The sequence below is a fragment of the Geotrypetes seraphini genome, chromosome 3, assembly GCF_902459505.1.
Source record: "Geotrypetes seraphini chromosome 3, aGeoSer1.1, whole genome shotgun sequence".
In the NCBI taxonomy this organism is placed as follows: domain Eukaryota; kingdom Metazoa; phylum Chordata; class Amphibia; order Gymnophiona; family Dermophiidae; genus Geotrypetes; species Geotrypetes seraphini.
Genome location: NC_047086.1, coordinates 78,009,805 through 78,033,309, shown reverse-complemented (window position 1 = coordinate 78,033,309; position 23,505 = coordinate 78,009,805). Strand labels below are relative to the sequence as shown.

General features: G+C 46.7%; 2 protein-coding genes across 5 annotated transcripts in view; one reads left to right on the top strand and one right to left on the bottom strand.

The window, feature by feature from the left end:
* The window catches only part of ACP1 (acid phosphatase 1), a 55,158-nt gene extending 34,938 nt beyond the window's left edge, over window positions 1–20,220 (bottom strand). Inside the window, exons 1-3 of one of the 2 annotated variants that reach the window (XM_033937560.1) lie at window positions 19,906–20,220; window positions 18,128–18,201; window positions 13,972–14,085 (exon numbers count right to left, since the gene is read on the bottom strand). In XM_033937560.1, the coding sequence (XP_033793451.1) occupies window positions 13,972–14,085; window positions 18,128–18,201; window positions 19,906–19,948 (231 nt within the window). In that variant the 5' untranslated portion in view covers window positions 19,949–20,220. Of the gene's footprint in view, window positions 1–13,801; window positions 13,916–13,971; window positions 14,086–18,127; window positions 18,202–19,905 lie in introns of both variants that reach the window. The other variant, XM_033937559.1, reaches the window with a different exon arrangement.
* SH3YL1 (SH3 and SYLF domain containing 1) overlaps window positions 20,220–23,505 on the top strand; it is a 63,870-nt gene continuing 60,584 nt past the window's right edge. For all 3 annotated transcript variants that reach the window (XR_004538778.1, XM_033937558.1, XM_033937556.1), the window contains exon 1: window positions 20,220–20,345. Coding sequence is in view for 2 of the 3 variants with exons in the window: in XM_033937558.1 (XP_033793449.1) it covers window position 20,345 (1 nt within the window). In the remaining variant the exon portion in view is untranslated. The remainder of the gene's footprint in view (window positions 20,346–23,505) is intronic.

The window sequence follows — 23,505 nt, the reverse complement described above, 5'->3', positions numbered from 1 at the left end:
TCAAGCGCCTCAGGCTCCTTCCTTGGAAGGAACCTGGGGCACCTGAACCAATCAGGGACTTCCTTAGCACTGAGCCTAAGGAAGTCCCTGATTGGTCAAAGCAATAGCCAATCAGGGACTTCCTTAGGCTCAGCCCTAAAGAAGTCCCTGATTGGCTCAGGCACCCCAAGAGAGGAGCCTGAGCCAATCAGAGCCTTAGGCTCCTCCCCGTGCATCACATTATGCAATGGGGCGGGGCCTAAGGCCCACATTAGCGGTGCGCCATGGAGGAGGGGGCAGGAGCAGGAGGCCTTTGCAGTTCCTCTTGCTCCACGGAGACAGCGCTGGAGGCCTGAGGAGCAGGAGGGACTGAGCACCCCTCCTGCTCCCAACTTTTAGGTACAGGGGAGGTGTCGGGTCGGGCCAGGCCCGACCTGGGATGGGGCGGGCCAGTCAGGGGTGCAGTGAGTTGTTTAGGGTGGTGTGGTGGGCCGGTCAGGGGGTGGGTCGAGCAGGGCCGGTTGCATTCGTTTGGTGGCAGGAGGGAGTTGGCATCCCTCCTGTTATATTCGTGTGGGCAGCGTCAGGTGGAGCTGCTGGAGTGTCGGAGGCGCTTTGTAGGGGAAGCTTTTTTTTCATTTCAGCCATTTTTTGACATGTCTACCTGTCTTTTCATTTTTTTTTTTAATGGGGCAGATATTTTGCATGTGTAAGACACGCAAAATATCTGTGCCATGGACAAAAATGAATAAAAAAGACAGGCAGGCCTGTCAAAAAACCTGCAGACCTGTCAGTAACTCAGTTACCAACAGGTCTGCAGCAGTCGGGTTTGACAATAGTGAAACCCGATTCAAAATAGCCAAGCAATTGTTAGTGAATCAATCGTTTGGCTATTTTGCATGGAGTTTTACTAATTTGCATGGGAGGATCGGGATCAGATCACTATAGGGGTTAGTGAATCAGGCTGGAGAGAAATCGGGTCGCAAAGGGCTCGCAAACCGATCAGTATACGATCGGTTTGCTTAATGAATCTAGCCCATAGTGAGAGATGTTACATTGTCAAAGAGAGTGAGAGAGACAGAAAGACCTGGAACAAAGGTAGGAGGACTCAAAATGTTAGCAGGAGGAAGATAGAGGGAGAAATCTGAAACAAAGGAGAGGCAGAAGAGAGGGGGGCAGATATTGAATTTAGGGGTGTATAGAGGGAAGAGAGAAAGAGACTGCAGAGAGGTGGAAAGATTCTGGACCAAGGAGGTGGGGAAGAAGGAAGGAGAGAAAGCGAGACAGAGAAAGACCTGGAAGAAAGGAGAACAAATGCTGGACATGGAGGAGGAAGGGGGTTTTAAGCAGAAGAAAGACAGAGGCCTAGACCAGGGGTGTCAAAGTCCCTCCTCGAGGGCCGTAATCCAGTCGGGTTTTCAGGATTTCCCCAATGAATATGCATTGAAAGCAGTGCAGGCACATAGATCTCATGCATATTCATTGGGGAAATCCTGAAAACCCGACTGGATTCCAGCCCTCGAGGACCGACTTTGACACCTGTGGCCTAGACGGACCAAAAGGGCAGACTGGATGGGCCATTTGGTCTTTATCTGCCATCATGTTTCTATGACATAGGGCAGATGCTGGACTATGGGAGGTGCAGACAAAAGAGAGAGGGGGAGACCCTGAGGAAGAACAGAGAAATGCAAGATCATAACAGAGGAGGGAGAGAAAGGGAGACATGTTGCCAATAGGGGTGGAGGAGAGAGGAAGAAAAGTGGGACTCACTGAGGGACAGAGAGAGATGTTAGCTTGGGAAGGGAATGACGTCCGGAGGAGAGGAAGCGTGCAGGAAGAAGAAAGAAAGAAATATTGGATGCACAGTCAGAAGGAATTGCAGAGACTCATGAAATCACCAGACAAAGGTAGGAAAAATTATTTTATTTTAAATTTAGTGATCAAAATGTGTCACTTTTGAGAATTTATATCTGCTGTCTATATTTTGCACTATATTTGTTTATTTTTCTATAGTTGTTACTGAAGTGACATTGAATATTTTTAATATATAGCCACATATGACTAGGATATCATGAAAAGACAATGTATAAAATAATAATAAACACTTTCAATAATGGTTGATGCTGTGATGTCCTATAATATGATATAAGGACAGCATAGGCTATTAAATAACTCAAAATGAAGGAAAAAGCCTCAGAAAAGGGCACTCCCACCTCCACCGAAGTGGTTTGTTAAAGGTGGTTGAGCGGTCACCTCATTGGCAAAAAACCTTCAATGTAATAAAAGCCTTATGCTGTACTTCACTAATGGAAAACAAAAGAGAGAAGAAAAACTGTTCAACTTATCTTCAGCTGATCGGTACACCAACGGTGGCCAGCGTTTCACAAATCAGCTCAGGGTGCCTCAGGGTGTATCCCAACCTATCAGACCTCTCTCAAATGGGATGCCAAAAACCATCTCACGCATCTGAATACCACTCTCTCAAATAGAAATAGAAGGTTTGATACTGGCCAGTTGAGTTGTTATTCGGAATAAGAGGATCTGCATTAATTGTTTTCAAGGGTGGCTTAAATGCTACTGGAACACTGCCTAAGTGTCAAACCTTAAAAATGAAAATCATATTGAGCATTGGAAAATAATTACCGTATTTTCTCGCATATAACGCGCGCGTTATACGTGGTTTTTACGTACCGCGCATACCCTTACACGTTATACGCGTGAGTGCGTTGTACAAAATTTTTTTTACATAGTTCCCCCCCCCGATGTCCGATTCACCCCCCCCCCCCCGCAGGACCACTCGCACCCCCCCCCCGAAGGACCGCTCGCACGCATCCACACCCCCACCCCGAAGGACCGCTCGCACGCACTCCCACCCGCACCCGCACCCCCACCCTGAAGGACCGCTCGCACCCCCACAGCCTCCCGACCCCCCCATCATGTAGAAGCTCCTACCGGTGTCCTGCTGCTTCCTCTTGGCGGTCCCGACACCCGACACGATCGGGGCAAGAGGGAGCTCAAGCCCTCTTGCCCCAGCCAACCGCGGCACCCCCGACACGATTGGGGCAAGAGGGAGCTCAAGCCCTCTTGCCCCCCCCGACTCCCCGACACGATCGGGGCAAAAGGGAGCCGAAACCCTCTTGCCCCGCCGACTCCCCAACTCCCTGACAATATCGGGCCAGGAGAGAGCCCAAGTCCTCCTGGCCCTGGCGACCCCCCCCGACCATGTGCCAAAGGCCCCGCCCCCAGGAGGGACCTAAGGCTCCCGGTCCTATTCTGATTGGCCCAGGCGCCTTAGATCCCACCAGTAGGTGGAGCTTTGGGACGGATGGGCCAATCCGGCCTCATTCCGTCGTTGGCTGCCTGCCGGACAGGCGGGTCGGCTGGGGGGGGGTCGGAGGTTCTTGGGGGGCGGTCGTTGGGGGGAGGGGGGTTTGCGTCGAGGGCAGGAGGGCCTGGGATCCCTCCTGCCCGTAATGTAGTGCAGGGTGGGGGTAGGGGGTCGCCGTAGCCAGGAGGGTTTGGGCTCCCTCCTGGCCTGAACAACTAGGGGGGGGTCACCAGGGCCAGGAGGACTTGGGCTCCCTCCTGGCCCGATATTGTCGGGGAGTTGGGGAGTAGGTGGGGCAAGAGGGCTTGGGCTCCCTTTTGCCCCGATCGTGTCGGGGAGTCGGGGGGCAAGAGGGCTTGAGCTCCCTCTTGCCCCGATCGTGTCGGGGGTGCCGCGGTTGGCTGGGGCAAGAGGGCTTGCGCTCCCTCTTGCCCCAATCGTGTCGGGGGTGCCGCGGTTGGCTGGGGTAAGAGGGCTTGAGCTCCCTCTTGCCTCGATCGTGTCGGAGAGTCGGGACCGCCAAGAGGAAGCAGCAGGACACCGGTAGGAGCTTCTACATGATGGGGGGGTCGGGAGGCTGTGGGGGTGCGAGCGGTCCTTCAGGGTGGGGGTGCGGGTGGGAGTGCGTGCGAGCGGTCCTTCGGGGTGGGGGTGCGGATGCATGCGAGCGGTCCTTCGAGGTGGGGGTGCGAGCGGTCCTGTGGGGGGGGTGAATCGGACGTCGGGGGGGGGCATCAGGCTTTCAGGGTGGGGACAGGACTTCAAGGGGGAGAGGAGAGTCGGGGCGGGCGAAAGGAGAGTCGGGGTGGCCAGAGGAGAGTCGGGGCGGGCGAAAGGAGAGTCGGGCAGCATGCGCGGTATACGGGTGTGCGCGGTATATAAAAATTTCTGTACATAAATTTGTGTTTTTCGCGTGCTATACCCGTGTGCGTGTTTTACTCGGGTGCGTGTTATCTACATGAAAATACAGTATTAACAATTAACTAATAAAAATAGTGTACATTTAATTTTCCCCACCACCAAATTTCCCCATCCCGCCCCACCCAGCTACTTTCTCGTGTTACCCGGCTGGCAAAAATTTCTGAGAAGAACACTGAAATTTATACACACAATTAGATTTTCTCAGCAACTATGCGTTCAGACTTAGCAGTTAGACTAATCACACGCAACCATGAATTGTTATCAATATGAGAGGTAATCGTCCAGTGTGACATTATCCCCAAAATGTCAACTGAAGTTTGGTGTGCAAATGCATGCCCAGTTATAAAATAGGGTCAGTTACACATATACTGTAATATAATTAGATAACTGGTCAACTGGGCACTTAATTGTACATAAGCACCAATAATTGGCTTATTATGCACTAATCAGCAGTAATTAGCAATTGCACACGTAACTCTTACAACCCTATTCTGTAAATTGTACACCTAACTTCTCTTGTGCCCAACTGCAAAGTAAACATTGCTAAAGAAGGGGCATGAGTTCCCAGGATATAGGTGCAGAATTATAGAATTTACACACCTCAAAGAAATTAGGAATGGGCATTTACATTAGCCTTTGGCAGGTGTACGGTTGGATGACCGTGGAATAAAGGGAGTGCTAAAGGAGGACAAAGAAATCGCTGACAAACTGAACACATTTTTTGCGTCTGTATTTACCGAAGAGGATATACACAGCATACCAGAGCCCATCAGGCTATATACTGGAAACGAAGACGGGAAACTGACAGTCTAGAAGAGGTATGCAAGCAGATTGATAGGCTTAAGAGTGATAAATCCTCAGAACCGGATGGCATCCGAGGATTGACATATAAAGTAGAACACTCAGAATTGTATAATGCATAATTTATCATAAAACAGAGGGAAAAGACATCAAAATACCCCAGGAATACAATTAATAGATTTAAACCAATTTGGGGTTAAGGTATCATCACTGGTAAAACCTCTGTTGAATTTTATGTGATTTGATTCATTTAAATATTATTCAATTCAAATACTATATGTGTAATTAAATCAATTCTGTGATTAAATATCTATTTCTCTCATGCTTGGATGAGCAATCAAAAACTGGCAACCATGGATTCAAAACCACAACAATATTTCATCTGGCTTTATGCAAACTTATCGTCAAGCACTTATCTTTTGTGACCCAACGGAGGCTCAATCTGTTTCACACCAACGGACTTCTTCAAGGGAAGTGATAAAGCTTGTTAGTTAGCCAGTGTAAATGAAATGTTGCCCAAAAATCTAGCAAGTAGCCTCGGGGCTGCACGCTCAGATAAGGCTGACTCGAGAAAGCCAGTCTTGTTTTATGATAAATTATGCATTATATACAATTCTGAGCGTTCTACTTTATATGTCAATCTAAGGATTTTCAGGATTTGAACACTCATTAGAGTCTACATTTATCTTATCCATCCGAGGGTCATCAAGGAACTGAAAGGGACTATAGCTGAACTGTATATTAGAGAATGACACGGTGAAAAAATTGGTCCCCGTCACCGCCCCGTCCCCGTCTCACCATCCCCGTCACCGCCCCGTCCCCGTCTCACCATCCCCGTCACCGCCCCGTCCCCGTCTCACCATCCTCTTCACCGCCCCGTCACCGCCACTGCCACCCCATTCACCGCCCCGTCACCGCCACTGCAATCCCATTCACTTTTCTTTATTTACGTATAAAGGAAACATTCTTTAAAACTTTAAAACTTAGTTAAATATTTGTTAATAACTATACAAAAACAAAACACGCAGAGAAAAAATTAATTAATATAAATTCCCTGACTTCCCTGCACTGTCCCCCCTTGAAGGTCTGTCCCCATCCTGAAAGCCTGATGCCCCCCCCCCCGACGTCCGATACATCCCTCCCCCCGAAGGACCGCCGACTCCCCAACAATATCGGGCCAGGAGGGAGCCCAAATCCTCCTGGCCACGGCGACCCCCTAACCCCACCCCGCACTACATTACGGGCAGGAGGGATCCCAGGCCCTCCTGCCCTCGACGCAAACCCCCCTCCCCCCAACGACCGCCCCCCCCAGCCGACCCGCGACCCCCCTGGCGACCCCCACAACCCCCCCCACCCCCCTTCCCCGTACCTTTGGTAGTTGGCCGGACAGACGGGAGCCAAAACCGCCTGTCCGGCAGGCAGCCAACGAAGGAATGAGGCCGGATTGGCCCATCCATCCTAAAGCTCCGCCTACTGGTGGGGCCTAAGGCGCGTGGGCCAATCAGAATAGGCCCTGGAGCCTTAGGTCCCACCTGGGGGCGCGGCCTGAGGCACATGGTCGGGTTGGGCCCATGTGCCTCAGGCCGCGCCCCCAGGTGGGACCTAAGGCTCCAGGGCCTATTCTGATTGGCCCACGCGCCTTAGGCCCCACCAGTAGGCGGAGCTTTAGGATGGATGGGCCAATCCGGCCTCATTCCTTCGTTGGCTGCCTGCCGGACAGGCGGGTTTGGCTCCCGTCTGTCCGGCCAACTACCAAAGGTACGGGGAAGGGGGGATCGCGGGTCGGCTGGGGGGGCGGTCGGAGGTTCTTGGGGGGGGCGGTCGTTGGGGGGGAGGGGGGTTTGCGTCGAGGGCAGGAGGGCCTGGGATCCCTCCTGCCCGTAATGTAGTGCGGGGTGGGGTTAGGGGGTCGCCGTGGCCAGGAGGGTTTGGGCTCCCTTCTGGCCCGATATTGTCGGGAAGTCGGCGGTCCTTCGGGGTGGGGGTGCGAGTGGTCCTGCCGGGGGGGGGGATGTATCGGACGTCGGGGAGTCGGCCGGACAAGAGGGCTTGGGCTCCCTCTTGCTCCGATCGCGGGTGCGGGTGGGAGCGCGTGCGAGCGGTCGTTCGGGGTGGGGGTGCGAGCGGTCCTGCTGGGGGGGTGAATCGGGCGTCGGGCGGTAAATAGCGGTTCCTAGAAGGGGGTACATTGGCCCGCGGGGACAAACCTGTTCACCGTTTCCGCGGTCGGTGAATGGCCTTGTCCCCGTCACCGCAGCGACTGCTAGTTTTCTTCCCCGTTTTCGGCGGTGACCCGCGGCTTAAATGCGGTGGCCGCGGGTAAACCGTCACCGTGTCATTCTCTACTGTATATCTAGATTTTCAGAAGGCGTTTGACAAGGTTCCATATGAACAACTACTTCAGAAAATTGCGAGCCATGGAATTGAGGGTGAAATACTCACATGGATTAAAAACTGGCTGGAGTATAGGAAACAGAGAGTAGGGATAAATGGACAATACTCAGGGTGCCACAGGGCTCGGTGCTTGGACCCGTGCTCTTCAACATCTTTATAAACGATCTGGACATAGGTATGATGAGTGAGGTGATTAAATTTGAGGATGACACAAAGTTATTCAGAGTAGTGAAGACGCAGGGGGATTGCGAAGATCTGCAAAGTGACATAATCAGGCTCGAGGAATGGGCATCAACATGGCAGATGAGGTTCAACGTGGATAACTGTAAGGTGATGCATGTCGGTAACAAAAATTTCATGCATGAATACAGGATGTCTGGGCTGGTACTTGGAGAGACTTCCCAGGAAAGAGACTTGGGAGTTCTGATCGATAAGTCGATGAAGCCGTCCACGCAATGTGCGGCGGCTGCGAAAAGGGCGAACAGAATGCTAGGAATGATAAAGAAGGGGATCACGAACAGATCGGAGAAGGTTATCATGCCGCTGTAACGGGTCATGGTGCGCCCTCACCTGGAGTACTGCGTCCAGCAATGGTCGCCGTACATGAAGGAGGACACGATACTATTCGAGAGGGTCCAGAGAAGAGCGACAAAGATGGTTAAGGGGCTGGAGGAGTTGCCGTGTAGCGAAAGATTGGAGAAACTGGAGATTGAGAGGGGACATGATCGAAACATTCAAGGTACTGAAGGGAATAGACTTAGTAGATAAGAACAGGTTGTTCACCCTCTCCAAGGTAGGGAGAACGAGAGGGCACTCTCTAAAACTGAAAGGGGATAGATTCCGTATAAACGTAAGGAAGTTCTTCTTCACCCAGAGTGGTAGAAAACTGAAATGCTCTTCCGGAGACAGTCATATGGGAAAACACCCTCCAGGGATTCAAGACAAAGTTAGACAAGTTCCTGCTGGACCGGAACGTACGCAGGCAGGGCTAGTCTCAGGGTGCTGGTCTTTGACCAGAGGGCCACCGCGTGAGCGGACTGCTGGGCACGAAGGACCACTGGTCTAACCCAGCAGCTGCAATTCTTATGTTCAGCTAATAGCCAATCTGTCGATCAAATCAAGAAAGATTCCGGAAGACTGGAAGATGGCGAATGTTATGCCGATATTCAAAAAAGGTTCGAGAGGAGATCTGGGAAACTACAGACCGGTGAGTCTGACCTCGGTACCGGGAAAGATGGTAGAGGCGCTGATAATGGACCGCACCATTGATCATCTTGATGGACACGATCTGATGAGGACCAGCCAGCACGGTTTCAGTAAAGGCAGATCTTGCCTGACGAACTTGCTGCACTTCTTCAAGGGAGTAAACAGGCGGATAGACAAGGGTGACCCGGTCAACATTGTATATCTGGATTTTCAGAAGGCGTTTGACAAAGTTCCACATGAACGACTACTTCGGAAAATTGCATGCCATGGAATCAAGGGTGAAATACTCACGTGTATTTAAAACTGGCTGGAGCATAGGAAACAGAGAGTGGGAGTAAGTGGACAATTCTCAGACTGGAAGAGCGTCACCAGCGGGGTGCCGCAGGACTCGGTGCTTGGACCTGTGCTCTTCAACATCTTTATAAATGATCTGGACATTGGTACGACGAGTGAGGTGATTAAATTTGCGGACGATACAAAATTATACAGAGTAATGAAGAAACAGGGGGATTGCAAAGATCTGCAACATGACATAATCAAGCTCGAGAAATGGGCATCGACGTGGCAGATGAGGTTCAATGTGGATAAGTGCATGTCAGGAACAAAAATCTCATGCACGAATACAGGATGTCTGGGGCGGTACTTGGAGAGACCTCCCAGGAAAGGGACTTGGGAGTTCAGATCGACAAGTCCATGAAGCCATTTGCACAATGCGCTGTGGCGGCGAACAGAATGCTAGGAATGATCAAGAAGGGGGATCACGAACAGATCAGAGAAGGCTATTATGCCGCTGTACCAGGCCATGGTGAGCCCTGCGTCCAGTATGGTCGCCGTACATGAAGAAGGATACGGTACTACTCAAAAGGGTCCAGAGAAGAGCGACTAAAATGGTTACGGGGATGTTGGAGTTGCCATACAGTGAGAGACTGGAGAAGCTGGGCCTCTTCTCCCTTGAAAAGAGGAGACTGCGTGGGAACATGATCAAAACATTCAAAATACTGAAGGGAACAGACTTAGTAGAGAAAGACAGACTGTTCACCCTCTCCAAGGTAGGGAGAACGAGAGGACACTCTCTAAAGTTGAAAGGGGATAGATTCCGTATAAACGTAAGGAAATTCTTCTTCACCCAGAGAGTGGTAGAAAACTGGAACGCTCTTCCGGAGTCTGTTATAGGGGAAAACACCCTCCAGGGTTTCAAGACAAAGTTGGACAAGTTCATGCTAAACTGGTGAGACTGGACTCATTTGGAGCACTGGTCTTGCCCTTGGGGCTGCCGCATGAGTGGACTGTTGGGCAGGATGGACCATTGGTCTGACCCAGCAGCAGCAATTCTTATATTCTTATGCACCTCAATTTAGGTGTGAAAATGACTCAAGCTAGTGCTCTATAAACACAGTTCCATGCAGAACTGCCTTTATAGAACTCGTGCTTTAGCATACATCATCCTGGCACCTAGCTTTGGGCACCATTTACTGTATCTCTATATATACGTATGTTGAACAGCTAAAACAAAATGTTAAAAAGCTTTTGAGGAGCATGCCATCTATTCAAAATTCGATTTGCAACAAGTTATACAAAAATATTACACAAAAGTAAATCAGGTGGTTGCAAATTATACTGATTAAGGCACATTGCCTCCTGATAACACTTCAAATTACATAGAAAATACTCCTTTTAACTTTCAAAACTCATATTTCAAACCACCCTGAATTCATAGATAGATTTCTCATTCCGTATTCACCAGCAAGATCACTCAGATATAACTCTCAACATTTAATATCAATACTGTGTTTATGAAATATAAACACAAAACGTTCAACAATCTTTTCCGTCGCTGCTCCCCAAACTTGGAATTCTACTCCGCTTCAATTAAGGGAAGTGACATCCTTAGACTGTTTTAAAGCAAAACTAAAATCATTTCTATTTAGGGATGCTTTCGACTTATAACCATCCAGTAAGGACGCACAGTATACTTTTCCCGCAATTTAACTCTTAGGTTCCCTTTCCCTTGTGTACTTACCTTTATCATTCTTCTTTACTTTAAATGTAGTTCTCCTCTCTTCCCTACTGTTCCAGTATGTTGGTCTTGTCTGTTGCTAGCCTTTACATATGTGCATGAAATATATTTTATGTATCACCCAACGTTTTAACATTATTGTGCTCCGCCTAGAAGCCTGAATAAGTGGAATAACAAATTTTAAATAAACTTGGAAATTTGCAACGAATTCCAGAGTTTAATTACCCGTTGTGTGAAGCAATATTTTCTCCAGTTTGTTTTAAATCTACTACTTAGTAGCTTCATCGCATGCCCCCTAGTCCTAGTATTTTTGGAAAGAGGGAACAAGCGATTCACATCTACTCTTTCTATGCCACTCAGTATTTTATAGACCTCTATCATATAACATAAGACGTTATTTATACACTGCAAAATGCCTTTCGGTTCGATGCGGTTACAAAAAGTAAAAACAACAAAGAGATTTTTTTTTTAATATATATTACAAGTTAATAGAACCATTTGATGAGCATGCAGTGTGATTTAAAAGGGGAGAAAGGTCAATTTCCAAGTGCATCTTTGAAGTTACTGACTGCTCTCCATGGCAAACAGTATGTCAAACAAACTGAACATTATTGATATCATCATCCCCATCCCTCCCAAAAAATTAAGGGTGCACAAAGGAAAAGAAAACGTAAATAGCAGTTAGTTTATACCAAAACAACTATTAGAGCTCAAAAGGAGACTCATTGAGGGGGATAAAAAAATGCTGGAAAAGGCTTTTTAAAGGGCTTTAATCCACTAAGTTAAATGCTAAGACTCTTCTGCAATTCACAGTATATAAGGCACATTCGTTTATTTTGGCATGTGACTTAGAAGAGAAAAAAAAAACACTGGCAGGATAATTGATTGCTTAATATAGAAGTCAAGATACCCTCTTAGGAAAGAATACCCCTGTTGTTACAGAACTTGTTCCAGGATGATTCATGGCCATAATCAAAAATAAGACTTTAGGCCCAGATTCTGTAAATAGAACCTAAATTGGCTGGCACCTTGAAAAATGGCACCATCCGCATATCAATCATGCTTAGTCGTCGTTTACAGAATCATGCCTTGCGGCTCCAGAAATGTAGGCCAGGGTTTTAAAGGCCTACATTTCAGTTGCCTAAGTTTTTGGAGAATCACGCTTAGCAACGCCTAAGTCACACTCCGCCCATAAAAATGGCCACTAAGGCATTAGGCACTGCTAAGTGCCATGCGATAGGCTCCTACCTTTTATAGAATCGGTAAAATTGGGTAGGCGCCTATCGCCCAATTGCATTTTTCTATTCAATTATTTGAAGTTATTAATGGGATTTTGCCAATTATTTTAGGCACCCTTTATAGAATCTGTCCCTTACTGCACTAATGGATTCATCTCTGAGAAGAGAAATATACTGTATATACTCAAATATAAGTCAATCCGAATATAAGTCGAGACCCCCATTTTTCCACCAAAAGGAGGAAAAAAAAAACAAAAAACGATTGACTCGAATATAAGTCGGGGGCTTAATATTCAAGTGCCATGCCCTGACAGGATCTGCACCCAGTGTCCCCTCCGTCACACCCTCCCTTGCAAGGTTCTGCACTCAGCCCCCCTCCCTGCCAAGTTCTGCACCCAGCCCCCTTCCCTCCCTGCCCTGCACTCAGTCCCATTCCCTACCAGGCTGTGAACCAAGCCCCCTTCCCTGCCAGGCTCTGAATACTGTCCCCCCTCCCTTCCAGGTTCTGAACATTGTCCCACCTTCCTTCCCTGTACCCTCTGCCCCTAAAAAGAGCCAACTTCATCACAATGGCTTGGTTGTCCCGTACTCCCCTCTGCCCTCTAACCCAGCCAGCAGACCAACCATTCCTCTTAATGTAAACCACCTAGTGGTAAGCCGGGACAGGAGGGATCCCTCCCATCTCCTGCCCCGGCCGACACTAGCAATTACAGCTCTCCCTCCTTCCCTCCCTCAAATACCTGTGTGCTCCCTGGTGGTCCAGCGTGTATCCCGCGCTGAAATACTCAAGAAGATTGTCAAGGTAAGCAGCCAGCGGCGCACCCAGGCCGGCATTCAGCAGCGAGGTTATCGTGCTGCTGGACGGCCCTGCACTGCTCCTTGACAAGCTGCTGTGAAAACCGCGAATCCCGCGAGAACTTGCGGCAGACTATCAAGGAGCGGTGCAGGGCCGGCCAGCAGCACGAAAAGCTCGCTGCTGCGTGCCGGTCTGGGTGCGCCCCTGGCTGCTTACCTTGACAATCTTCTTGAAGATTTCAGCGCGGGATACACGCTGGACCACCAGAGAATACACAAGTATGCAAGGGAGGGAAGGAGGGAGGGTGGTAATTGTTAGTGTCGGCTGTGGCAGGAGACGGCGGAATCCCTCCTATCCCGGCCTAAGGCAGACCTGCAGGAAGTCCGGGAGGGTTTTGGGTGGTCACTGGGGGATGACCCGAATATAAACCTGGACCCCCATTTTTGGGCCCAAAATCTCGGTTTATATTCGAGTATATATGGTAGTCCTTTTAGTTATGGACTCCAACCAAGATTTTTTCAAAGATTTTTCTCTCATCATAATAAGATGCTTTATTTTGTAATAAGAAAGCCTGACATTTTCCTGATGTGATTACATCTACTCAAGCCAGACAGAGAAGATTTGTTCTCATAATCTGGGGTGATCAAAATTGGTGTCCTCTTTTGGCTTAGTTTACACCCTGTAAATGGGTGATCAGATATTATGCATAGTTAAACAGAGCCAGCAGAGCTAACTAATTTTAACAAGTCTGCCAAGGAAGCATCCACACACACTTAAAATAATGATCAGTAAAGAACTGTCTACGGATGTTACACTGTGATTTTGCTTTCTAATTGTCTTCATGAAGTTTTACTTTAAATTGTGATTTGTCTTTACCCTTATTGGCAAACTTGATAATTTGTACTTCATATTTCTTTATGATTTGTTTTGCATGCTGAGATTGCTTTTATAGTACAATTTTCCTTTGAGATATTTTATGAGATTTTATTTAGCCTTAATAAAAAGTTTAGAGAACACATTCCATTGTCATTCAACCTTGTCATTTGAGTGATAAGCTGATGGTACCATTAGAAATTACCGTTCACAAATTTACAAAAGACAAGCTAAATGCTCAGGTATACCTGTCTTCCTTTATGGGAAGTCTCAATGCCATACTTTCTTAGACAGCTTAGCGCCCTTGCATCAGGAGAACTCCCCACATTCCAGTCAGAAACAGCACCACTGTCTATCATCCACTGCAATACAAAACACAGATAAAACTACATATTGGTAGTAAATTAGTGTACAGTACCTGCCTGGCAATATGATTCATGTTAATGCCATGCTTCCTCATGCAGGCTTGGCCTCGATAATCGGGAGGGTTTCCTATTTCATATGTAGATGTTGCTGCACTGTCTATCCTCCACTACAGAAAGAAAACAGATAAGATATATTTTCTTTGTAAAAAAAAAAAAAAAAGACAGCATACAATCCAACATAACTAACATCATAAAAAAGGTTCCCAGGCCATTTGAAATTTTTCTGAGCACGATTCACTGTCACATTTTAAGGGCTCCTTTTATCAAGCTGTGCTAGCGGGGTTAACTCGCGTGACTTTTCATCACGCGCTAACCCCCACGCTGGCTAAAAACTACTGCCTGCTCAAGAGGAGGCATTAGCGGTTAGCGCAGCCAGCGGTTTAATGTGCATTAAACCGCTAGCACAGCTTGATAAAAGGAGCCCTAAGTTTATTCAGAACTTGTTTTTTAATCCATTTCAAAAATTACATATTACAAAAAAAAGGGGGGGAAGAAAAAGAAACATAAAACAAATTTCTACTATTCTCTGCATTTCAGATAACTCTCACTTACAAATATTGCTCCTAAAATGAAAATGAAGTCAAACTAAAAAAAAAATTAAACAAAATGCACATGACATAGGAAATAAAATAAAACAAAATATTTTGAGCTATTTATCCCTAGTATCTGTGTGAGATATTACCATAGGATTCTGTGTAATAATATTCCTACTTCCAGGTCTGACATCAGCAAAAACATTTTGTTTTATTAAAAAACAATATTCCTAAAAAGATTTTTGTATATAGAAGGACAGTACATGTGGAGAATATATATATATATTCTCCACATACAGTGGAACCTTGGTTTACGAGCATAATTCGTTCCAGAAGCATGCTCGTAAACCAAAATACTCGTATATCAAAGCGAGTTTCCCCATAGGAAATAATGGAAACTCGCTTTGATACGCTCCCCCCCCCCCCCCCCGCGCGAACCGGCACCCCCCGCCCAAACAACTAGAACTTATTCTCCCCCCCTGGTCTGGCACCGGCACGCAGTCCACAGGACGTGCCGGTGCCGGTAGAAGATCTTCCTGCCTCTGCTGCGCATGCTCTAGGCCTTCTAATTCTCCCTCTCGGTTCGCGTGGGGGGGTGTGCCGGTTTGAGCGGGGGGGCCTTTGTGAGTGGGGGATTGCGATGCTGGTTATCGGGGGGTGCTCGCAAATCGAGTCAACACTCGGCTTGTGAGACAAGTTTTGCGAGAATGTTTTGTTCGTCTTGCAAAACACTCGCAAACCGGGTTACACGCGGTTTGACTGTGTGTATATATATATATATATATATATATATATATATATATGTAAACCTTAAAGAGTGTCTGCTGTAGGCTGATATGTAAGGTATGGCAGTAAAAGCATGTGTTAGTGACCAAAGAGAAGAGTGTCAGGTTCACATTGACGGTGTGCGAGGGCCCGGTCTGAAAAGGATTCTACCTGCGGTGATGGTGTAGGGGGAGGAGTCCAGTATCCAAGCTAGGTTTGCAGGATGAGATACAACAGAGGGAAGGTGTCAGAGGACTGCAAGGAGTTTAAGTGGGGGATGGGAGACGGTGCCCCAGCTTTGCTGGGAGATGCTGAGGGATCTCATGAAAGATTTAGGAGACTCCTTGATTCTTCCCCTTTCCCATGGGGCATATATAATTTTTTTTTTAAATCTAGGGAGACATCAAACATATTGCCATACTGCCTCCTGATAAGTCTTAAAATTCTTCTTGCAGTTGGCAGTCAATAACAGGCTGAAGCACTTCTCCCAATGCTGCCAAAGTTTCACAGTCCATGCCACAAGATATCTTGGCTCTTATCATGGGAGTGGCCCTGCAGCAGCAAGAAATTAGGCACTTTATTGCTCTACTTGCTGCTGTATTGCATGGTGGAAAGTTTAAATGACTCATCAAAAGGTGGTTGGATTAAGATTAGGGCTTTGACTCAACCACTCCAAGACTCCATTTCTTAGTTTTCAGTCAGTCCTTGGTGGATTATCATGTTACAGGGTCCAGTTCCGCTTTAGCTTTAATTTTCTTAAAACTGGTCTCACATGTTCCTTAAGCACCTCTGATACACGGTAGAATTCATGATGGATTCTATGATGGGGAGTTGGCCAGGTCCTGCTGCAGCAAAGCATCCCCAAACCATGACACTTCCACCTCAATGCTTCACAGTTGGTATGAAGTTATTTTCCTGGGATGCTGTATTTGGTTTACTCCAAACATGTCCTCTTTTGTGGTGTCCAAATAATTCAATTTTAGACTCATCTGTCCATAGAACACTATTCCAGAAGTTCTGGTGTTTGTCTACGTTGTGTCTGGCAAACTTCAGTCTGACTTTGATATTTCTCTTAGAAAGCAAAGGTTTCCTCCTTGCACACCTCCTATGCAAGTTAAATTTGTGAAGTCTGTTTCTGATTCACTTTCACATCAACAGTAGCAAGAGCTTGCTGTAGGTCCTGTGATGACATTTTAAGGTTTTTGGAGACTTCTTTTAGCATCTTGCGGTCTGTTCTGTGGGTCAACTTGCTTGAACAGCCAGACCTGGGCATGTTGGCAGTAGTGCTGCCCGAGTCAGGAAAAAAAATTTCAATTCGATTCAGCCTATTGAATCAATTTTTCAATTCAATTTTCTTGCCCAATTGGGTAGTGTTGGTTTTTTTCAAATATCCTGGTGGGTTTATTTTATAGCCTCTTCACCCACCCCACCCCCTTTGACTTCTCCTACCCACACTAGTGCTATGGTGTAAACAAAATAATAACCAAAAAAGACTTTTCCTCTTTCTGTTAAATCCTAGCTCACGTTCGCAGTCTAATACCAGCTCTGGCAGGATACACATTTCAAATCTGACATATTGTAATCACAAAACAGAAAGTAAAATTATTTTTTCTACCTTTTGTTGTCTGGTCATTATTCAAATCTGGTAGGGCTAGTCTCAGTTAGAGCATTGGTCTTTGACCAGAGGGCTGCCGCGTGAGCGGACTGCTGGGCATGATAGACCACTGGTTTGACCCAGCAGCAGCAATTCTTATGTTCTTATGTCCCAGACTCTGCGAGTCTGGGACATCTTCTGATAACTCGCTTGCCAGAGTCTCCTGCCCATTTGTCGTTTTCTTCTTTCTCCATGCTAACCAAGTGACATCAGGGGCGGGATCGCAGCAGAGGGAATGTGCTGCGGAGGACAACGGCAGCCTGCTAGGATCGCTACAGCACCAGCGATCCTCTGCAGGCTGCCTTAATTAACTGAAGATGAGACCAGGAGGCCAGGGGGAAAGCAGAAAGAGGGCCTACGCAGCACTTCATGACTGACCCTCCTCCTTCACCCCCTAAAGCAGGAGCAGCAGTGGCAGTGGATGGCCAGCAACAGGCAGCGCTGCCGCTCCTGCTTTAGGAGACCTGAACGAATCGGCGAGCCCGATATTTTTTTAAAACAAATAAATGAATCAATTTGAATCAGTGAATTGGCAGCACTAGTTGGCAGTTGTTTGTACACTAACCTCCCTCAAAATGCTGAGTAACGATGTTCTAATCATGTGCACCTGATGTGATACACATGTGTATGATCTGAGCCATTTTAAGTGGGAGGATATGTGGGGGGTGTCCTAATTTATTCCTCAGTTAAAATACATATTTTTGTGGATATCTTTTTTTTCATGAGTAAATCAAGGAATACTTTTGTTGTTTCTCTGCAATTACATCACTTTCTTTCCCAGAAATAAATAAATAAAAGATTTGTAATCGATGTGTGAACATCCCATCCAGTGGAATATCTGTGTTGGTTGCCACCCAGGACATAGTACCTCCTCCTTCAAGCAGTAAAAGGTGCAGCAATCTGGTGGGTGTGGCTGTTGGTTCTGCCAGTCCCCTGCCCTGACATCAGAGGGGGCGGGGGCCGGTGGAGTTCAGCTGTGCACAGCAGAACATAGCCCCATGGCTTCTCCCTGTACCCCCTTACTGGCTGCACCAAGTGCTGACTGCCCCCTACCACCCAGCCTTTGGTATGCCACTGATCCCATCAAGTATGAGTGAAACGTGCTCATCTGTTAGCTCTCTTAACTGCTCTGAACAGAGAAGGCATGCCAGAAGAGGAACACAGAACACAGCATACAAAACACAGAAATGTACTTACTTGATTTTCTACACTTTCATCTTGGACTAGTTTCCTAAAAACAGCTTCTGCTATTGGAGATCGACAAATATTGCCTAAAGAGAAGGACATTATATTCAGTACGTGTAACCAAAGGCTACCAAATAATCTTCTACTGCAAAAGAACTCTTGCTTGTTACAGTTCTTTCTCCAAAGCTGCTGGTAGAAGATCTTAACCATATACTGTATTTGCCGTCGTATAAGACGCACTTTTTTTCCCTCAAAATACACTTAAAATATGGGGTGCGTCTTATACGTCGGTAATCAAAATTATTAGTTGAAATTTCAATCAGTCTAAAACTTCTGGTTTATATTAATATACCATCATGTTTTTTCTGCTCTCTCCGACGCCTCGAGGTCTCACACGTATGCACTGTACACACACATCACGTTGTTTCTGCTCTCTCGTAGACGCTGACTGTTCTATTGTACAGTACTTTGAACTTGATAGATTTGTCCAAAACATTATCGTGTTCTGTGATATTTTATGTTGAGATTTCTTGGTAAATCATGGCTCATAAATAACACAGATTCTGCTATGATATTGCATTCAAGCTACGAGTGATTGTGTATGCTAAACAACATGGAAACAGGGCAGCAGAGAGGAATTTTGGATCACCACCAACTGAAAAGATGGTAACAACTTTGAGAAGATAGGAAGAGGACCCACAAAAAGCTATGCATAGTAAACACAATCTGCGACATGGAATTGCAAAATGGTCAAAACTAGAAGAATTAAAAACTTGGATATTAGATCATAGAAGCTCGGGTTTTCAGTTTCCACATAAATGACTATTCAATAAGCAAGACTGACAGAGGCATCACTGATTTTACGGTGACAGGTCAAACTCACGCAAGACAACAGCGCTCGGACAAAAACGCTAAGACAAATCAGCGCAAAGATAATACCGCGCAAAGACAACAGCTTGCGCTCAGATGTCTTGTGCTCACTTGCCGGCGCTCAGATGTCTTTCACTCAGATGTCTTGCGCTCAGATGTCTATAGCTCAGATGTCTATAGCTCAGATGTCTATAGCTCACTTGCCGGCGCTCAGATGTCTCTAGATCACTTGCCGGCACTAAGATGTCTCGCGCTCAGATGTCCCGCTCGTGCTTGTTACTGAAAATGATTTGCACAGAATTGTCTTGCGCTCAGTTGTCTTGCACCCATTTGTCCGCGCGCTGTTGTCTTGCGTGCATTTAACTATGAACCATTTAACATCATGACTGGGTTATGAAACTGAAACCTCACTTTTTAAAATGAAATTTATGTGTTTCTGTTGAATGTAAACTTTCCTGTTTGAATTAGAGTTCTTTTCATATTTATATTTTAATTATTATGTGCTCACTGTTGTGGCCTCTGTATTTTCATTAAGGGCTATATATCAAATATTAAACAAACATCGGTCAGCTGTTGCTGCTATACCGTGCTCCTCACATTATCCTGCATAGTCTAACAAACGGTATCACAGCCTACTAGCACTCCAGAAATAATGCATACTATCCAAACCATGAGCTAACAGAAACCGACTAAAAGTTCTTCTCATAATTTCTATAACATTTCCTTTTAAGACGTGAGCCAAGTACGTCCTTCACGCTCTCCCTTCTCTGAAATGTGGCTCCTGCTGGGTGCAAACCCGCACAAGACCAGTATTGCGAATTCACTTTCTGTCTCAAACCTAAGATCCCTCCACCTCAAAGTAACTACAGTCATCGGGAGGTCTCTGCTGTTATTACGAAAGCACTCTGGCTCTTTCTTACCTAGACAGACAAACAGGACAGACTTAGAAGCGACAGCTGCCATAGCTTTTTGCTTCCGGGTGCCCGGCGTTAGTGGCGGGGTCCTTTACGGAAAACGCGTCACTTGTGCAGGTTTAGCAGTCTTTGGAAATTGCCTGACAGAAATTTTTAAAAAGCCACAATTACCATGTGGGAGAAACAAGAGGCAATGGTGTAACTTCATTTTTAAAGCCCATAGTGGTTTATGCAGCTTGTCTGTAAAACAGGCATGTGTGTGAAAGCAGCGGTGTCCTCCACCTGATAGAGGGAGGAGGTGACAGGTGTGTGCTGGTATGGACCGGTGTAGCTGCAGCAGGTATAGCAGGGTGGGGTTAAGTGCGGAAGTTTCAGCTTTGTGGTTGCGGTCTACATTTCTATTCTGTTTGGGTTTCATTGTGCAGGCAGCAGGGTTTCAGCCAGCAGTAAGTACTTAATGTAGTCTAATCTCGAGGGATGGGAGGGGGGCAGTGACTGGGGTGTCCGGGGAGCCAGTTGTTGTCGACCCTGAAGTAGTTATAGAGGCAGGAATGCGTATGGATTTATTTTATTGGAAGTTCGAACAATTCTTGCTATGTAATAATTGCCGGGTCCTTGAGCTTTTTAAAGTTCCAAGTTATTAAGGTTTAGCCCAAATAATTCATGAGATTATCCACGCTTTCCTCTAGGAAAGTGCGAAGGTGAGAAGAATCAGGGCTCATGTGTTCTAGCATAGAAGTGTAACTTCTCTCTAATTATGGTAACAAGGTAAAACCAGGATCCTCATTGACTTGTATTGAGATCCAGGATTTTTCAGGATCCTAGACCTCCTCTTTTTTTTTTATTGCCACAGCTGCTGCTATGCATTTACTAGGTTCCCCTGCAACGTCGTCTTCTTCTCTGCCAGTCCGACCACACAGGAAGAGAAGAGCATGTCATAAGGGGCGGGACCGGCAGAGAAGAAGAAGACGTCAGCGCGGGGACTCCCTACAGAATGACAACAGTAGGCAGTAAAAATAGGCTATAGCTTATCAGGCAGAAAAAAGAACAGCATTACTTTGGATTTAGAATTTTAGTAACTTGGTCAATCTTACTGAAACGAATTATTCAGATTTATTTATTCAATTTTTTGGACTGTTCACTCAAGGGAGCTCTGAATGGTTTACATGAATTTATTCAGGTACTCCAGCATTTTTTCCTGCATGTCCTGGTGGGGCAATTGGGGGGGGGGGGGGTTAAGAGACTAGCCTAGGGTCACAAGGAGCAGACTGGGTTTGTAACCACAACCTTAGAGTGCAAAACCCTGCTACCTGCAGTTACACCAGCTGCAGCACGGTTTTGCTTTTTGGGTGGCTTTGAGGGATACCCGAGGGTAGGGTGACCAGAAGTCAAGATTCCCCCAGAAATGTCCTCCTTTTGAGGACATGTCTAGAAATCGAGATGGCTTTTAAAAACCCAGCAGACAGCGGGGGGCAGGGTTAGGGTGCGATTGGCGGCATGATGGGGCAAATTGGGCAGGTCTAGGGGTCCGGATTTTCAAATGGGTAACCTGGTAACCCTACCTGAGTACATCCCAGCCCCCTCATTCTAGTTCTAGCAGTGCGACCTAGCCTCCTTTATATAGCATCAAGAATTGGTTAACAGAACTCCCTGGGAGTAAGAGCAGACTGGCCTCCTAAACATAGAGGGCTAGGGCAGGATGCACAATGCTCTGTACTGGGACCCTGCAATTCTGACCCCAGGAACGGCTGTATCCCCCTAGATTCAGCACCCTTCACCACCTATAAGGCAGAAAACATCCATTCACTGCACTCCTTCCCCATCAAAAGCACAGGACCTAAAAGGATGTGGCAGGAAGTACCAGGATCCTGCAATTCTGACCCCAGGAAGGGCTGTATGTATCCCCCTGGATTCAGCACCCTTCACCACCTATAAGATAGGAAACTTCCATTCCCTGCACTTGTTCCCCATCAAAAGCACAGGATTCTGCAGGATGTATCAGGATCTTGCAATTCTGACCCCAGGAAGTGCTGTATCTATCTGGATTCAATACCATTCACCACCTATAAGGCAGGAAACATCCATTCCCTGCACTTCTTCCCCATCAAAAGCACAGGACCTACCAAGAAATTGCAGGATGTACCAGGATCCTGCAATTCTGACCGCAGGATGAGCTGTAGCCCCTTGAATTCAGTACCCTTCACCACCTATAAGGCAGGAAACATCAATTCCCTATCAAATGCACAGGATATGCATAATGTGACCATACGTCCCGTTTTGAACCGTCCCGTTCTGTTTTTAGATCATCTGTCCCGTTGTCCCCACGCACAGCTTCTGGATGCCAAAATGTCCCGTTTTCAGGGAAAGCGTCCCAAAGCTGTGCGTGCGTTGGGACAACAGGACAGGCGATCACGGAGCCTGAGCTCTCTCCCTGCTTCCCCGTCCGCCACCATTGCAACTGCAGGAAGGGAAGGGCCAGGCGTCGGCCCACAAGCCTTCTCCTCTACATCAATTCTGACATCGAGAGGAAGTTCCAGGCCAGCCAGGCAGCGATTGGCTGGCCCAGAACTTCCTCTCCGACATCAGAATTGACGTCAGGGAGAAGACTTCTGGGCCGGCTGTTGTGCAGTCGCTGCACTCGCCTCGTCTGGCCCTGTTGTTGCATCAGTGGCAGGGAATCGGGGAGAGAGCCCAGGCTCCATGATCGCCTATCTCGTTGTCCGCACGCACAGCTTCGGGACGCTGTCTCTAAAAACGGACATTTTGGTGTCTCAAAGCTGTGTGTGAGGACAACAGGACAAGGGATCTAAAAAATGGGACGGTCCTTTGGGAGCCGTTGGCTAAATTTTGTAAGGAATGATAACTGATTTTATTTCATAGACCTGTAAACATACACATCCAGGGTGGATGAGGGGAGAGGGTAGGGAAAGGGAGTTGCATTGGAATATGATTCAGGGAATTTATGGATAGTTTCTTGAAGGTTTTATTTTATTTGAGTATTAGGTGGGAGGGTGGGGGAAAATATAATTGTACATTAATGTCTGAAAGTTTATTGTGCTTGTTTTGTAATATTTTATGTATATGAATTATTTGTTGCACAACTGTAGTTTGAAAATTCAATAAAGATATACAAAAAAAAAGAACTGGAAGGTATAAACCACTGGGAGAACAGTGAAAGTTTTCTTTGCTACAACATTTCTTTTTCCCCTGTGTGAAGTGGGGGTTGGGCAGGCAGAAGCCCTTAGTGAGAGGAAGTGGAGGAAGCTCTGTGTTTCTTCATGTGGTGGGACAAGAGGGATTTATTTTGCAAAATTCCAACACATAACAGAGCCCACTCTCCAGCCAGCAGACAACCCGCTGGTGATCAGTGTCCAAACACTGGTGCAGGCTTTGCTAGAAGCCGTACAAGCCTTACTGAAAGCTAAAAAAGATTTGTTTTTTTTCTTCACTGTTGATATTTGAATGAACTGTTGCTGAAGCAAACTAGAGGCTAGTTGATACCAAAGACTGTTTAGTGCAACTATTTACTTGTCTGTGAAAAGTTATAAAAAGCCTTGTGTTTGGTTTCTTTTGCCTGTGGCTGTGGACAAAAGCTGGGCTGGACTT